Consider the following 14,131-nt stretch of genomic DNA (forward strand, 5'->3'; position numbering starts at 1 on the left):
ATGTTTTTGTAACTGTACTTATGTTTATCTTCTTTCCCTAGGAGGGACTTCTTCTTCATGTCCCTCTAGTCTGACCAATGTGATTGAAGAAGTTTGTCTTCTTGTCACCAATCAAATTGGTCAGTGTAAAAAAGATATAAAGAAAACACATCCCAAAAATAAAAAGAGTAATTTTCAACCTTCTAAAAGTCTTGTGTCGTTGTAGTATACAACAGTGTCGTCCAAATTTGAATATGGATTCTAACAGAAAATGAAAGCTGAAATGTGAAAACTCTTTTGGATTTTATATCAGTACAAATGAAGATTTTGCTGTTGAATTTTGGCGGACATCTCTCAGAGAATACCTCTTTTCCGGTGTTGAGCTCTAGGAAAGTTTGCAGACATGCACTTGAGTAAGACCTGCCAATGTGCAGACAAGTAGGTATTTATAAGGAACTAATGAGACAGCATTGAGTAGTATCAGAAGCAACAGTAACAGCAATCCAATAGTTGTCAAATGCTTAATAGAAAATATCCAACTGCAGTAATTTAAACTATTCATTATTACCACAAAGACAGCCTCAGGGACAAGAACTAGTTCACTCTAGTCTAAAAAATTGCAATGATAAATAGATATGTTTGAGTACAAGAATAATTTTTGATGAAACTGTTTCTCTAATATCACTACTGCCTCAAGTACATGTAACTATTTTGTAGAACAGTAAATGAATGAGTGTTATTGAATGCTCTGACAGAAGCAACATTTGGCAATTCAAGTCAGTGCTTTCAACTCATATTTTCATGTTTACTTTTGAGTCCAGAATGGAATCTGCAATATTATTCAACAGGTCTCTATAGACTTTGTCCTTTCCAAAGCACTGTAGAGGTAAGCTACTCTAAGCACAACATAGGGGCTCACATCCTGCTAGGTTTACACATGAAATGAAAAGCTGTCTGCAACACCTGAGACTGAGCATGAGTATAAAAGCAGAGCTCCTTTGAAGAATCAGGAATAGGAAAAAAGCTACTTACTTCCATGCAAAGAAGATAAAACTTAAAGCAGGTTTTAGTGCAGCAACCACCAGAGCTGTGGCTAAGACAGTCTGATGCTTCAGTTACCATAATAATTTCCAGTCCCCAACAGACCAAGTACAACAGCAGAAATGGAAGTGCAGGACCAGTTTTAGCAACAGATGAGAATGTTAACATGGATGATGAAGCACGCTTCACACTGGAGATTCCTGCACTCCTCCTTAATACTTGTGTATTAATCTTGCAAATACCTTAAATTAACATGCAGCTAGACACAGGAACCTGCCATCTTAACAAAAAAGCTTCAGCATTTTATCTTTTCTCCTGTAAACCAAAGTTTTTATTGACAGAACTACATGCACATGAAAACATAAAATGTAAAGAGCTTTACAGGAAACACTGCTTAATGTATTATTAATACCCATGAATGACTAGTGAATGCAGAAATAACATTTTTAACAGAATGGAAAAATTGTTTAATTGCTTTATTTTAAAAAGTGCATGGTTTTGTTCCTATTTCTTGTACTGCTGGGCACCTATCCCTCATCATGAAACACTAACAGCAGAAAACAGCCCAGAACAGTCCTCATTAAATTGATTAAACTGGGTATTGGTACACTGGGCTAAAAGCTGCTAAGAGTCAGGTATTGTCTCAGCACTTAATATAGTTTATGGTTCCTTCTACCTTGTTTTTTATGAGCAAGATACATAAATGTGTAAGAGTGGAACTGTAGTGAGGTACAAATAGAGCTGAGGAAAAAAACCAGGAAGAAATAAGTTGATCCTTCCCTACAGCTGTCGCAAGTCTCACTAATGCAATAGTGTGCAGTTACCCCTGCACACAGACCCTGTGGTGTTGGAGAGTCCATTTGACCTCACTGGAGAGTGTCCTGTTTGAACCCCAGAATCTGCTCAGCATGGGGTGCACCTGCAGATAGACAGGCTTTTCTGTGGAAATACACAACTGAACTCTTGAAACAGCAAGCAGGAGTCAGCTTTCAGGCAAAGCCAACAGAAACTACCACTGTCATAATCCAATGGGGTAGCTCATTATTTCCTGGGTATCAACACAAGCTTTGCAACAAGGGCTCTACCTGATCAGACAGTGCACTTGTGTGTGGGGCCACAAGCTGCACACATGCTCTGCCAGTGAAGGGCTATGAATATTTTCTAAATTCAAAGTAAAAACCAAAACAAATCACAAAAAGTTGTGCTTGGCTTACCTAAATGTAAATAAATGTTTGATATATAATACAGAGTGCAATCTTGATTTTTGATACCAGAAAATACTATCTGAAGATTCACTCAAGAGCACCACCAGCACACATCATATCTGTCCCCCAAAATTAAATTTGTTTTTCTTCTACCAGCCTGAAGCTACTTTATTCAGCTGTATGAATTGATTCTTGCACTTTTTTCTCTTGTTACATAGACATATATTCAAGTTTAGGCTCTTCTGTGAACAGAACTTTTTTTGATTACTGGCAGTGTTTCATTCCATTGTTTGTCTTTTAAGTTATAATTTCCTCATTTCACAATGTTTTAACTACATTGGCTGCAACTGTTAACAGAATAACTAGCGATTTTGGGGGGCAACTAGGAAGGCTTTAAAAAGATTTGATTGGGCAATAATTTTACTAATGTTTCAACATCTTCACTTGATTATTTTAAATGAGTGTTGGTGCATATGCTGAGAAGTTGGTAAAATGCTGGGAAGTTTTATAGTCTCTCCTAAATAATGAGCTTTCACTAGCAGAAACACATGAGCATAGGAAGACAAACAGGATTCAGGAAAACAAAAGCCATGTTTACCTGGCAAAATTTACCACAATACCTTTCGTGGGATGAAGTTCAAGCCACTATTCTGAAATAAAAGTGATTTAATTCCTGAACAGCATCAGAGATGAATGCAGATCCATGGATCTGCTTTCTCTCACCCCAATTTCAGCTATTCCTGCCCAGTAGTTGCTCCAATAAGATGACTTCCCAAGGGCTTTTGAACTCCCTGCTCCAGAACTAGGAGAAATGTTGTAAGGTCTGAGAAACAGCATGAACTACAACTACAGTTAGCAGTAATGCAGTGCAACCTGTCATTAAAGCATTTATCCCATTGCCTCTGTCAAATTCCAAGCTGATCTCCAGTCTCCTAACCAGAAATACTCCCAATCCTACTCCATTTTATGTGATGAACTTTAATGTACAAACCTCTTTGAATTCTTCATCTTTCTCCACCCTACATTTTCTTATGTTTTAGATGGGAGATGGATCCATCTCCTGTGAGACAAAATAGATGTACTTTGATTTGATTCCATTAGGAAGGTAGGTTAAGACCGAGACAGAAGATAACCTCAACTATAAACAGAAGTCCTTAATTACGGCTGAAAGTAAAGAGGGTAAGAGATAGGAATTTTTAAAGTTCTAAATCCCTGTCAGGGGAATTTGTGCAAAAAGCCCCATTCAACTTTGTTTTGAACACTTGCAGGGATGGATCATCCACAACTTCTCTGGGCAACCTGTCCCAGTGCCTCACCACCCTCACAGCAAAGAGTTTCTTTCCTGTCTTTGCTCATCTAAACCTGCCCTCTGTCAATTTGAAGCCTATCACTCCATGCCCTCACCAGCTCCCTTGTAGCACCTTTAGATATTGGAAGGTGTTCTGAGGCCCCCAGAGTATCCTCTTCTCCCGGCTGGACAACTCTTTTACTCTCTCTTCATGAGAGAGGTGCTCCACCCCTCTGAGCATCTTTGTGGCTCCTCTGGACTTGCTCCAATGGGACTAAATCTATCATGTGCTGAGATCCCCAGCATGCAGATGGGCTCTCACCAAAGCAGAGCAGAGGAACAGAACCAACCACCTTGACCTGCCAGTCATGCTTTTGATATATCCCAGGATATGGTTGTCTTTCTGGGCTGGAAACGCATACTGGCAGGCCATATTGAGTTTTTTGTCAACCAACAGCTGTGTATCATTCCCAGAGCTGCTGTCAATTGATTGCCTACACAGCCTGTCCTTGCACTTGGGATTGCCCTGACCCATGTGCAGGACCTTGTACTTGGACTTGAGGAATCTTATGGGGTCCATTTCTCTTCTGCAGACCCACTTCACAAAATCCCTCTGGGTGACATCCCTTCCTACCAGCATGCCAGCTGCAACACACAGCTTGGTGTTGTTGACAAACTTGCTGAGGGTGCACTCAAATTCATTGTCCACATCACCAACAAGATGGCAGAAGATATTAAACTATGACACCACCATGCAACAAAATCCCTGAGACATGGATGAAAGACCCTGAAGGTGGGACCCACAAAATACCTTTTGCCACAAGAACAGACAATGCATTCATTATGGCTTGCTTTTTCTGTATTGTTCTCAACAATTTTCTGTAATGCTCTCAACATTTAATTATTAAGGTGCATTCACTGCTTTTAGTAATCAAGTAAGACATGAATCAATTATGGCAAACATTTTAATTCCTTAACAATTTTTTAATCAAAAAGCTTCAACAACTCTATCTGGAAATACAAGTAATCTTTCCAGTTTGATGGTCATTTATTTTGTCCCTAGTGATTTTAAGGGAAAAGCAAGCAAGAGACTGTAAGATAATCTGCAGTAGGAACTGCTCACCAATTAGGATTGCCTGTAAAACCCAGAATACTGAATGGCTGAATAGCAGACCCTTTTTGCAAAAGCTGGCTCAAGTGACGTGATCATGAGGCAGTTATTTCTGAACTTATTTTCAGTGCAAACAGAGATAAAAGATGGGCGTCCAAGCACAGAAGTGAATCTTTCTACTGCAAAAGGTTTATTTTAAAAGATCTGTCATTGCTCTGATTGCTCTCATTGTCATTCACTGAAATACCAAGGGCAATGCTGCCAGGATTTGAGTGTGGGCTCTTTCAGTACCACAATTCTCAAGAGAGTGAAATAAAATCTCTCTGAGTCTTCAGATAATATTAAACATTTTAAAATAACGCTCCTACATCTAGTAATATTTTATAAATTTATTACATATTACCCTAATGCAGGTTTATACCGTTGCTCATATAAAGACACTGTACGAATTACTCGGTTCTCTGTAAATGTCTTACCGTTGTTCATGTAAGAGATGATTACAAAAAATATAAGCAAAAACATGTGAGCAAACTGATAATTCAGGAGCAGTCATATGAAGTGATACTATTTTAAACTATATTTATATTACAAAGAGCTAGCCTGGAAATAGTTATCTTACATTAAATCATTATCAAAAAAATCTCTGTTGAGAATATCTAAAACATTAGTGATTTAATTTATCTCAATGTGTGCATTAAATACAAATACTCAGCTTTTACTGGCTGAAATCCTACTCCATTTAAATTAATTCTTCCACCACTTCACTGCAGCTTGGGAATTCATTAAGTGGTGCAGAAACCTAAGGCCACTGTGACCTGTCTTCAACAGAAATGTAAAATCAAGACTTATTATTTACAGCTCTAATGAAGCATCAGTCTGCTTTTTAAATAACATCTAGGATTTCTTTTATAGAATTCCTTTTAGATTGTTTATATTAAGTGAACGCAAAGAAAGGGAAGAGATGCTCTGATGGATGATTTTCAATGCTGGCCAGTGTACAGCAAATAGTGACCAGTTGCTGTCCAAGCCCTTATTTACCTGACTAAAATGACCACTATAATATGCAGTCTTTCACAAGAGCAACAGAAACATCAGAGATTGCAAGTTAATCTTATTTTAAAGAATTCTACTCCCGAACAATATTTTTCTTTCAAATTGCAGTAATCTCCCCTAAAAGAGCAAAAAGTTGCTAACTGAATGTGGAATCTATGAAAATTTTAATAATATATCATTTTCCAAAGCATGAAAGAACAATGTCAGTTCTATTGCACATGTCTGTAACAGAGATGAGAGATCCCAAACTACAGCAGAAATGTAATTAAAATCTCTGGTTGTTGTGAGCTCTCACAAAAAGCAGTGCTAAATTTTCTAAACCTTAAAAATATCCTGTAGTAAACACAGTTTCAGCTGCAAAGTTAGGTCTCACTAACAACCTCACAAATGCAGACAGATATGAAACAAACTTGTCAAACAAACAACTGCATCCGAAAGAGTTAGGTCAAATATTGTTTCAGCTTTCAAATTAATATTGTATAGGCTGTGTCTTCCTTTGAACTTAGTTTTATATTCTACAGAAATACGCTACCTACGGCTTTTAGGAAACCTGATAATCAAGCATGAAAGTTCAGTAACTGCTTTATGTATTTTAGATTACTTTCCTACAGAGATTGGAGATTTTCCTTTTAAATTGATGACTACATCTATTTTCTGGAATTATCCCACATTTAACTACAGTCTCTGTATTATTTCATATGCTTCTTGCAATTTATGACGCAGTAATGAAAAAGCATAGCTGAGCATAATCTAAAACAACAGAAAACTCTTACCAACATTCTTCGATGCTGCAAATCATTTCCTATGTAAACTAGACTTCACTGATCATCATTCAGGAAAGTGATTCATTTATTTTAACTCTAACTTCCATTAATGTACTTCTTTAAAACCTTGCTGCCTACACAGAGTTAGATATTTATTCAAGGACCAATGATAAATTTCCCAGTTCTTGTTATCATTATTATTTTTCTTAGACTCCTACATATAAGGTCACCAATTATAGAAAGGAAGACTAGAAAAATTTCTTGTTTCTCTTAAACAGAGAGGAAGACTAGAAAAATTCAAACAAGAAGCAGACAAGAGAACTTAAATCCCACATGACAAAAAAGAATTAAGAGTGGCTGCACAAAATAGCAGCAGCCATATGCTTACAGCCACACCTTGCTGCAGAAAGGTTAGAATGCAGTCAGAATCAACTGCATTTTTAAATGAACAAGCTGCTTCTGGGCATAAACATCTACACTATCTTATTGCAAACAAATGGATGTACCTGCAGAGACACGGGGACAGTCTGGCAGCATGGACTCCACCGATGTATCCAGGGGCTCGGAGCTGGACACCCAGTTACAGCAGTTCTGTAGGAGCAGACAGGCAATTCTTGGGATAAGCCAAAAACTCAGAGCAGAAATAAATACAGATGTTGTAAGTGAGGAAAAGGTCACATCAAATTCCTCAAACTAATTTACATAGCAGTCACAGTAACAATTGTGGACAGTATACTACACTAACTTATATTTACTGATGATGAAATACTGTAATTTCATACATAATTCACCAGATTTGCAATGTGCTTAAGTATCATGTTTTTCAAATGCTACTTAGTGTGTCAGTGGACTTTAGTAGGTGCTTGGACCAACTTGTGCCTGAACAACCCACCACAGGTTTTAAGATTTTCCCAGTCAGTGTTGATATAAACAAGTGTTGGTATAAACATAGAGCCAGTTTGTTTGCTAACATTAAAAATCAGAATATTTCAGGGTGTTTTGATGGACACAGTGAAAAGAACATTTGTGAAAATATGAAACAACATATTATAACTAAACAGAAACCATCAAGACAGCAGATGAATATTCAAATAATTGTAAATATAGCTGAGATAAATGTGCATGAACATTAAAAAAAGGCAAGTACTGGCCTCTGGGGAATTATATTCAGGAAGCCTTTACATTTACCTTTCATTCCTGAACCTCTGAGTAGGATGAATTTACCATGAATTTTTTAAATGTTTTGCTCCAAATGCTATCTATTCAGAGTAGTCTATAAACTGAAGTATTAAATAATATGCTTTCAATAAAATATGATGAAATGACAACAAATCTACTGAATTGAATTTTTAATTATAAAGCAACTACATTTTAAATAAGATTACCAGCTGAACAACAAGACCTACATAGATCGCTCTATTAAAAATCTGAGTTTTTCCTTTCTGAAAACCTGACTAACTTCATTAAGTGCAAGAGGTAAAAAAAGTGCACAACCTTTTGGAGAGACCCAAACAATTTTCAGACAGATTTCTAAAAAAAATAATTCCATCAGTTCATGATAGTAAAACTGGATGAATTCTCTTCTGATAAACAGAATGTATTGTGTATTTGTAGATGCTTGCTGCCCTAGTTGTGCACCATGGAGTCAGTCCTCACTGTGGAAAGATCCTTGACTGGTAGATCAAGTACCTTATTGTATTTCCTTAATTCATTCTGTCTGGAAGAAGATGTCAGCTGTGTTGCAGTGAAGAGAGAATTTCAAAGGCTTCAGTCCCCACCAATAAAGGATGAGGAATGGCTTTTGAATAGATTTGTCAAGGCAACCCTACTGTTCTGGGACCAGGGAGAGCAGGGACAACATAAAGGAAGGGTTGCTGTATGAGATTAGAAAGTGAAGTTCACAAAGCATGGCAGATTTTTGTAAGAAACAGTAGATCAATGAAACTATTGAACTCAGGGGAAAAAGAAAAAAAACAAACACACTATCCAGCAATATAACATATTTAGTAAAAAATTGTTAAAATTGAAGTATTTCATGAAGGTTTTAAGGTTTAAAGTAATAAAGCATAGTTTTATGATTTGCATGTGTAATTTTAATTAACAGCTAAATGTGAAATTGGAAATGTAAGGAGGTAGAAATTGCAAAAGAAGTAGAATTTTTATTAAGTATTACAATCATTTGAAATAAGTAAAATTAATATTAACTACTGATAGAACACTACATCAGAGAGCTGGAGATAATACAGAAGATTAGCACACAATTAACTAGCTTTTATATACAATGTGACACTTGCCTGTAAGAAATAAGAATTCTCAAAAGCAGTGTCAAGATATGTAAATGGATGATTTGTTTTATCATTCATCACAGCTCCTAATAAATTCAAAAATCATGACATCTATAGGTACTAAAAATAGGCCACCAGTGATACAGGAGAGATAGTTCCAATGAAGAATTATTTTATTTTAACAATTCATTCTTTCAATGACAGCAATTAGCCCTACAGACAGGCAGCGATTAGGTGTATATTTTAATTATTATTCATTTTACCACTAGCCTTAAACCTGATTAAAGTAAGAGATATCCAGGTGATATGCTAGTTTAAATACCACTCAGCCACATTTCACATATGTAAAATTCTTCTTTCTTATAGGAGATTTTTAATGCTAATGTAAGTTATGACACTCCATCCACTTTTTAGGCCATTAATCATTTAACTTATTCTTTAACATCTACTTTCTGCAAATGAAATGAAAGGTAATGCACTTTCCTTATTCAGACTAAATGCTTAAAGAAAAATGGAGTTGTCAGATTCAAATTACAGGATTTAAAATTTCAGTTTTACTACATAACACATATTTTAAGGTTTTGATTTCCCATGAAGAAAATGGGGATTTCTCTGACAGAGCCTGTAGGGGTTACCTTTCTTTATATTTTTAACACTTAAGTCAGAGCTGTCAGACTGCATCCCAGGTGATCCTCTATTCCTATCAGTTGCTGCCTATAAAACTTTAAGGTTAAGTCAGGAATAGGCACTGTATACATGAAGTTTCACTAAATCCATGAGAAAAAGTCAAGTATAACAGAAAGTTCAGGATGTGACTAGTTTAAATTTACTCTGTGCATCTTCTATTTTAGTGTTCTGCCACAGGAATGCAGAAAACAGAGATGAGCTTGATCTGGTGAGGACAAGACTCATAAACAGTAGTTTAGTTGGTCTTGCTCTAAAAATATGATTTTTAAAATCTCAGCAACCCCATATCTAAGTGTAAGAGCTTCCGAGTGCTCCAGGAGTAAATACAAAAAGTTGCTGAGAGAAAGGATATTTTGCAAGTTGTGCAAACCATCAAACTGAGTCGCGAAGAAATTAAAGGGGATTTTTGACTATTGCCAGCTAAAACCAGCAGCACATGGCGCACCCAGGACTTTGCTCCAGGTGTCAGGCACTGCATAGGCTGCCTTGGCATGTCACTATTTTGCTGACCATCAGGAAGAAACACTGGACTTGGTGCTTAGTATTTTGACTGCTAACTTGGCAGTTCTGTAATGGCTTTAATCTTGGTTATTTTAGTGGCTGGTATGGATAAATAATTTCCACTGTTTTATATTATGCTGTCTTTCACACCCAGACATGTTTATTCAGCCATATACAGATGTATATACTCAAATTCTTAAGAAAAAAAGGCCTTACCTCTCGCATCCACTCTCGAATAGTTTTCCCTACTTCTTGATGCCACACATTGTGAACTGAGTCTGTCAACGCCACAGCAGTTACCCTATTCTTTACTTCTGCCTCTCGTTGAATCATCTGTTAAAAAATATTGTATTTAAAGTAATTCCTTTTACTGAATAGAGTCTGCTTAGTCATAGATAATGATCTTAAACTTAAAAAGAAACAGCAATACAAATTCAATACTTGACTTCACTTGTTTTAAAATTTATACAATTCCTAACAGGTCCAGCAAAACAGAAATACCCAATATTTTTGTTAAAAAAGAATATTACTAACTTTTAACTGACTGAACTATTCAGTCCTATTATTTTCCATGCGGCTTGACAATTCTAGGATTAAAGGTATCATAGTGAAAATATGGAAGATTCCCTGAGGACACCTTTTACAAGCTTCTCCAAGTTCCTATTTCAGTTCTTCAGGGAAGCTGGTACCTGTGGTTCACTGTAAGGCTGTCATGACTATCATCTACTAATTTTCAGTAGATTGCTGTAGTTTTTCTGATGTACAATCTCACTTTGACTTGTATAGGTTTTTTTTTCTCTTTCTATCCAATTTAGCTATCTTGCACGCTCACCATGGTCCCAAAATTCTTCTCACTTCTCTCTTATTCATATGCTTACTCAGCTAACACCAAAGCCTCTCAACACTTTTAGGATATTAAAGAGCCTCTGTTGTTGAAAATGACAATATGACTAAATAATATCAGTTCTAAAACAAATTAACTGATTGCTGCAAGTAACACAAGCGAACTGACAAAGATGCTGTGGAATTCAGCACTACTAAGCAAGATAAAAGGTACTGTGAAAGAATAGTTTGATATCAAAAAGAGACAAAAAGGTTTTAATCTCCTGACATGAGTGATCCTAATTTGTAACACTGCATCAAAGAAAGCATAATAAATTATACTTATAAAACCAGCATTTCACAACTGGTGTCGTTATCACTATGTATGCTGCAATAAAGTTAATGTGTTTTTTTAGGCTTCCCTTTGTATAAATGTAACACACACCACATTTCTAAAATCAGGTATTCTTTCTTCATGCTCTAGTAACTGCTTATCAGCACACAAGCTGCACCTCTGAACCCACTGTTTCACATCTTTGCCATAAGAACGACTCCAAAAACCTACTAGAAAAAATGGTTTTGAAAGAGACAGTATCTAAAAACAAGAACTGTCAGCCACACACAGCTAACTCGTTTTAAATCCTGCTATACACTGAATAAGTGTTTTAAACACATCTTATGTACTAACATTCCTGTTACAGTGCTGTGCATTCTAGCACTCATTCAGCTGCACAAAACATTGTGATTGAACAGGCAAAGGTGCAAAAATATCACTGTCCTTGAAGACCACATACCTACCAATTACTCAGAGATATTACATGCTGGGTGAAGTTTAAAATCATCACCAGCTCAGAGTATTCCAGCATGACTTCCTCCATGAAGGGCTGGTATTCAGAAGCACTTCTAATGACCAGCAAAGATAAAAAATATGCTCTGCTTTGGAAAAGCAGGTTTTTTCTCAAGCTACTGTGTCCCATGTTTCTGCTTCGAAAACTAGCCACCCAGTTCATCTTAGAACATCACCTTTTTCTTCAAATCACAAGAAAATACAAAGGTGCAACACCCTTTTTCTTTTCCAGACCTATCTCAGGTTTGCTATTCTCAATTTCCCTATGCACATGTAAGAACTGGCAGCTATTGATCACCATTTCTTTCTACTCTTTCTTCATCTAGTACATACAGTCTTTGCTTTTCAGATCATATATGATATATAGGAATAATATGCAATACCCAACATGCTCCTGGTGCTTCCCATTCAGCTTTGTGGATGCCTGCAGAATCGTATTCTCTTCACAAAGATCAGCAAAGTGACTGAGGCTGACAATGTGATGTTTTTTGATAACTCAGCCACAGTGCTAGGGTTAGGATAAGGTCTCATGGATGCAGCAGCAAAGAGGGATCAAAGGGATTAACTGAGCTTTACTTACAGATTTCTTAACATCCAGCCCAGAAGAAAAAAGTTTTGGTAGGCATCCATGCCCTTCTGAGACAACTTAGAAAGAAACAGACAAAAACAATACATCAAGTGGGGAAAGAATCAAGGGTATAACCTTCACTTAAACAAGAAGTGTAACATGTCCATGTTTCAGTGACACAGAAATGTCACAACAGAGCATGTAAAACTGAGGACACTTTTGCTTCTATCAGAGCAGCTCAAGTTTCCTGCTACAGTGGGACATTCACTGATAAAAATAATCAAGAAGAACAGATCCAGGTTAAGCTCAAGCAGCAGACTCTCTTATCAGGGATGATAATTTACCCTGCAAGAAGATACAAGAAGTCTATGTGCTTTTGGGCACAGATGCTTCAATATTCAGTAAGTGCTTCAGATTCAATGCAAGTTTACAGTTAGAACATACTCCTCTTTTCTAGAACCAGTTTTGAATTAAGATAAATTTTAAAAATTAAATGAGTGGAATAAAAGTGTAAAGGTAAAACAGATTGACTTTAAACAAAAATGTCGTATCCAGCCACCATTCAAATTTGATATTACTCAAAAGCTGTTCTAGATTCCAAAGGAAGGATACTATGGGATGCATGATTTACATTTCCCAGGACTTGTTTTATTCCATGCAGCCTGTAGAGTCCTTTGAGATGGACATAGTAAAACTGAAGATATTTAACAGAGCACAGTCTACTAAAAATACTTAAAATTTAGACATTTTTCTTCAGAATGATTTTTTTACTGAAGCAAACAAAGGCCTAAGAATTTTGTCTGAAGTTCATTTATGCCTTATAATCTTTTCACATCAGTGAATTCCACAGCCAGAAAGTTTTCACATCCTAGGAATTACTTAATTTCCTGCTTAACGCCCATTTAAAAACCTTAAATTATTCTTAGCTGACTAGATTTTGCAGGAAGACATCCCTCTGTGAACCTCATCACTGGATAGCTCACTCTCCTCTTACACTCCTTCTTCCAATAATTCATTTACAACCAGAAGTAGGTAAACTGGCATTTCTCTATTACATAAACAGACTCTCATGTATTACTGTAACACTCATGATTCTGTGTCCTCTAGACTTTCCCAATAATCTTCTCTCTTTAGACATTTCCATTTTATTTTTCTCTTGTGTTCCTTCTTTGTAGTCATAGTAAAGTTTGATTTTTAACTTATTATCCATATACCAACACTATGTATTTGATTCCCTTAGAATGACAAGTTGTAGACCAGTTTTTCTTGTAACAAGTTAGAAAGCATTCAAGCATTCTTTTGAAAGTCCTCTTTATCCCAGTAGTTGAAAATTTGTGCCTTCACTTTGGAAGGGAAAATGTCAATTATCTAGTTGCAGAAGTATTCAGTTATAACTGTTACAAAAACAAGAACTTGAAAATCGCTAAAAATGCATATACATAATAATTACTCATGTGTTGCTCAACTCATTAAGTATTCTACTGCTAATCTGTAAGTTTATATTACACAGTTATCATAACATTATAATGTCAAAAAGTTGATACCTGTATTATCTGTAGTGTGCAAATAAAACCTAGCTTTACACATGCAATATAAATGCAGTATATTTAGCATGCATATATGGTCAGAATAGATGATAAAATATGGCTTTGGTATACATTTTATAGCATAATACTCCTGTTAAATGAAAGCATCAGTGTGTTAAAAGAAGAATCAAAGGTCTGATCTTGCCAACATGAAAATCCATGAAAGTACCAATTAGGCTTTAGGTAAATGGCCTGTGGGAGTAAATCCTAGAAACTTTAATCCCATACTCTCTTTATACCTATTCTAATAGTTTAAACAGGTAAAAATTCAAACTTCTTTTTTCTGAGAAAAAAAAAGTTAAATTATCTGTTTATTTTTTACAGGTTTTTATTTTTGCAGGTTCATACAATCAAATCAAAACCCATCACTTCATATTCAGGGAATATTTACTCT

General features: G+C 36.0%; 1 protein-coding gene across 2 annotated transcripts in view; it reads right to left on the reverse strand.

Annotated features, from left to right (window-relative positions):
* The window catches only part of ARB2A (ARB2 cotranscriptional regulator A), a 272,494-nt gene that overhangs the window by 62,511 nt on the left and 195,852 nt on the right, over nt 1–14,131 (reverse strand). Inside the window, exons 9-10 of one of the 2 annotated variants that reach the window (XM_066181283.1) lie at nt 10,131–10,247; nt 6,948–7,032 (exon numbers count right to left, since the gene is read on the reverse strand). In XM_066181283.1, coding sequence (XP_066037380.1) covers nt 6,948–7,032; nt 10,131–10,247 — 202 coding nt within the window. The remainder of the gene's footprint in view (nt 1–6,947; nt 7,033–10,130; nt 10,248–14,131) is intronic. The other variant, XM_066181284.1, reaches the window with a different exon arrangement.

Source organism: Chamaea fasciata, unplaced genomic scaffold (assembly GCF_029207755.1).
Source record: "Chamaea fasciata isolate MVZ Bird 193981 ecotype frontalis unplaced genomic scaffold, bChaFas1.0.hap1 SCAF_4, whole genome shotgun sequence".
Lineage (NCBI taxonomy): Eukaryota > Metazoa > Chordata > Aves > Passeriformes > Sylviidae > Chamaea > Chamaea fasciata.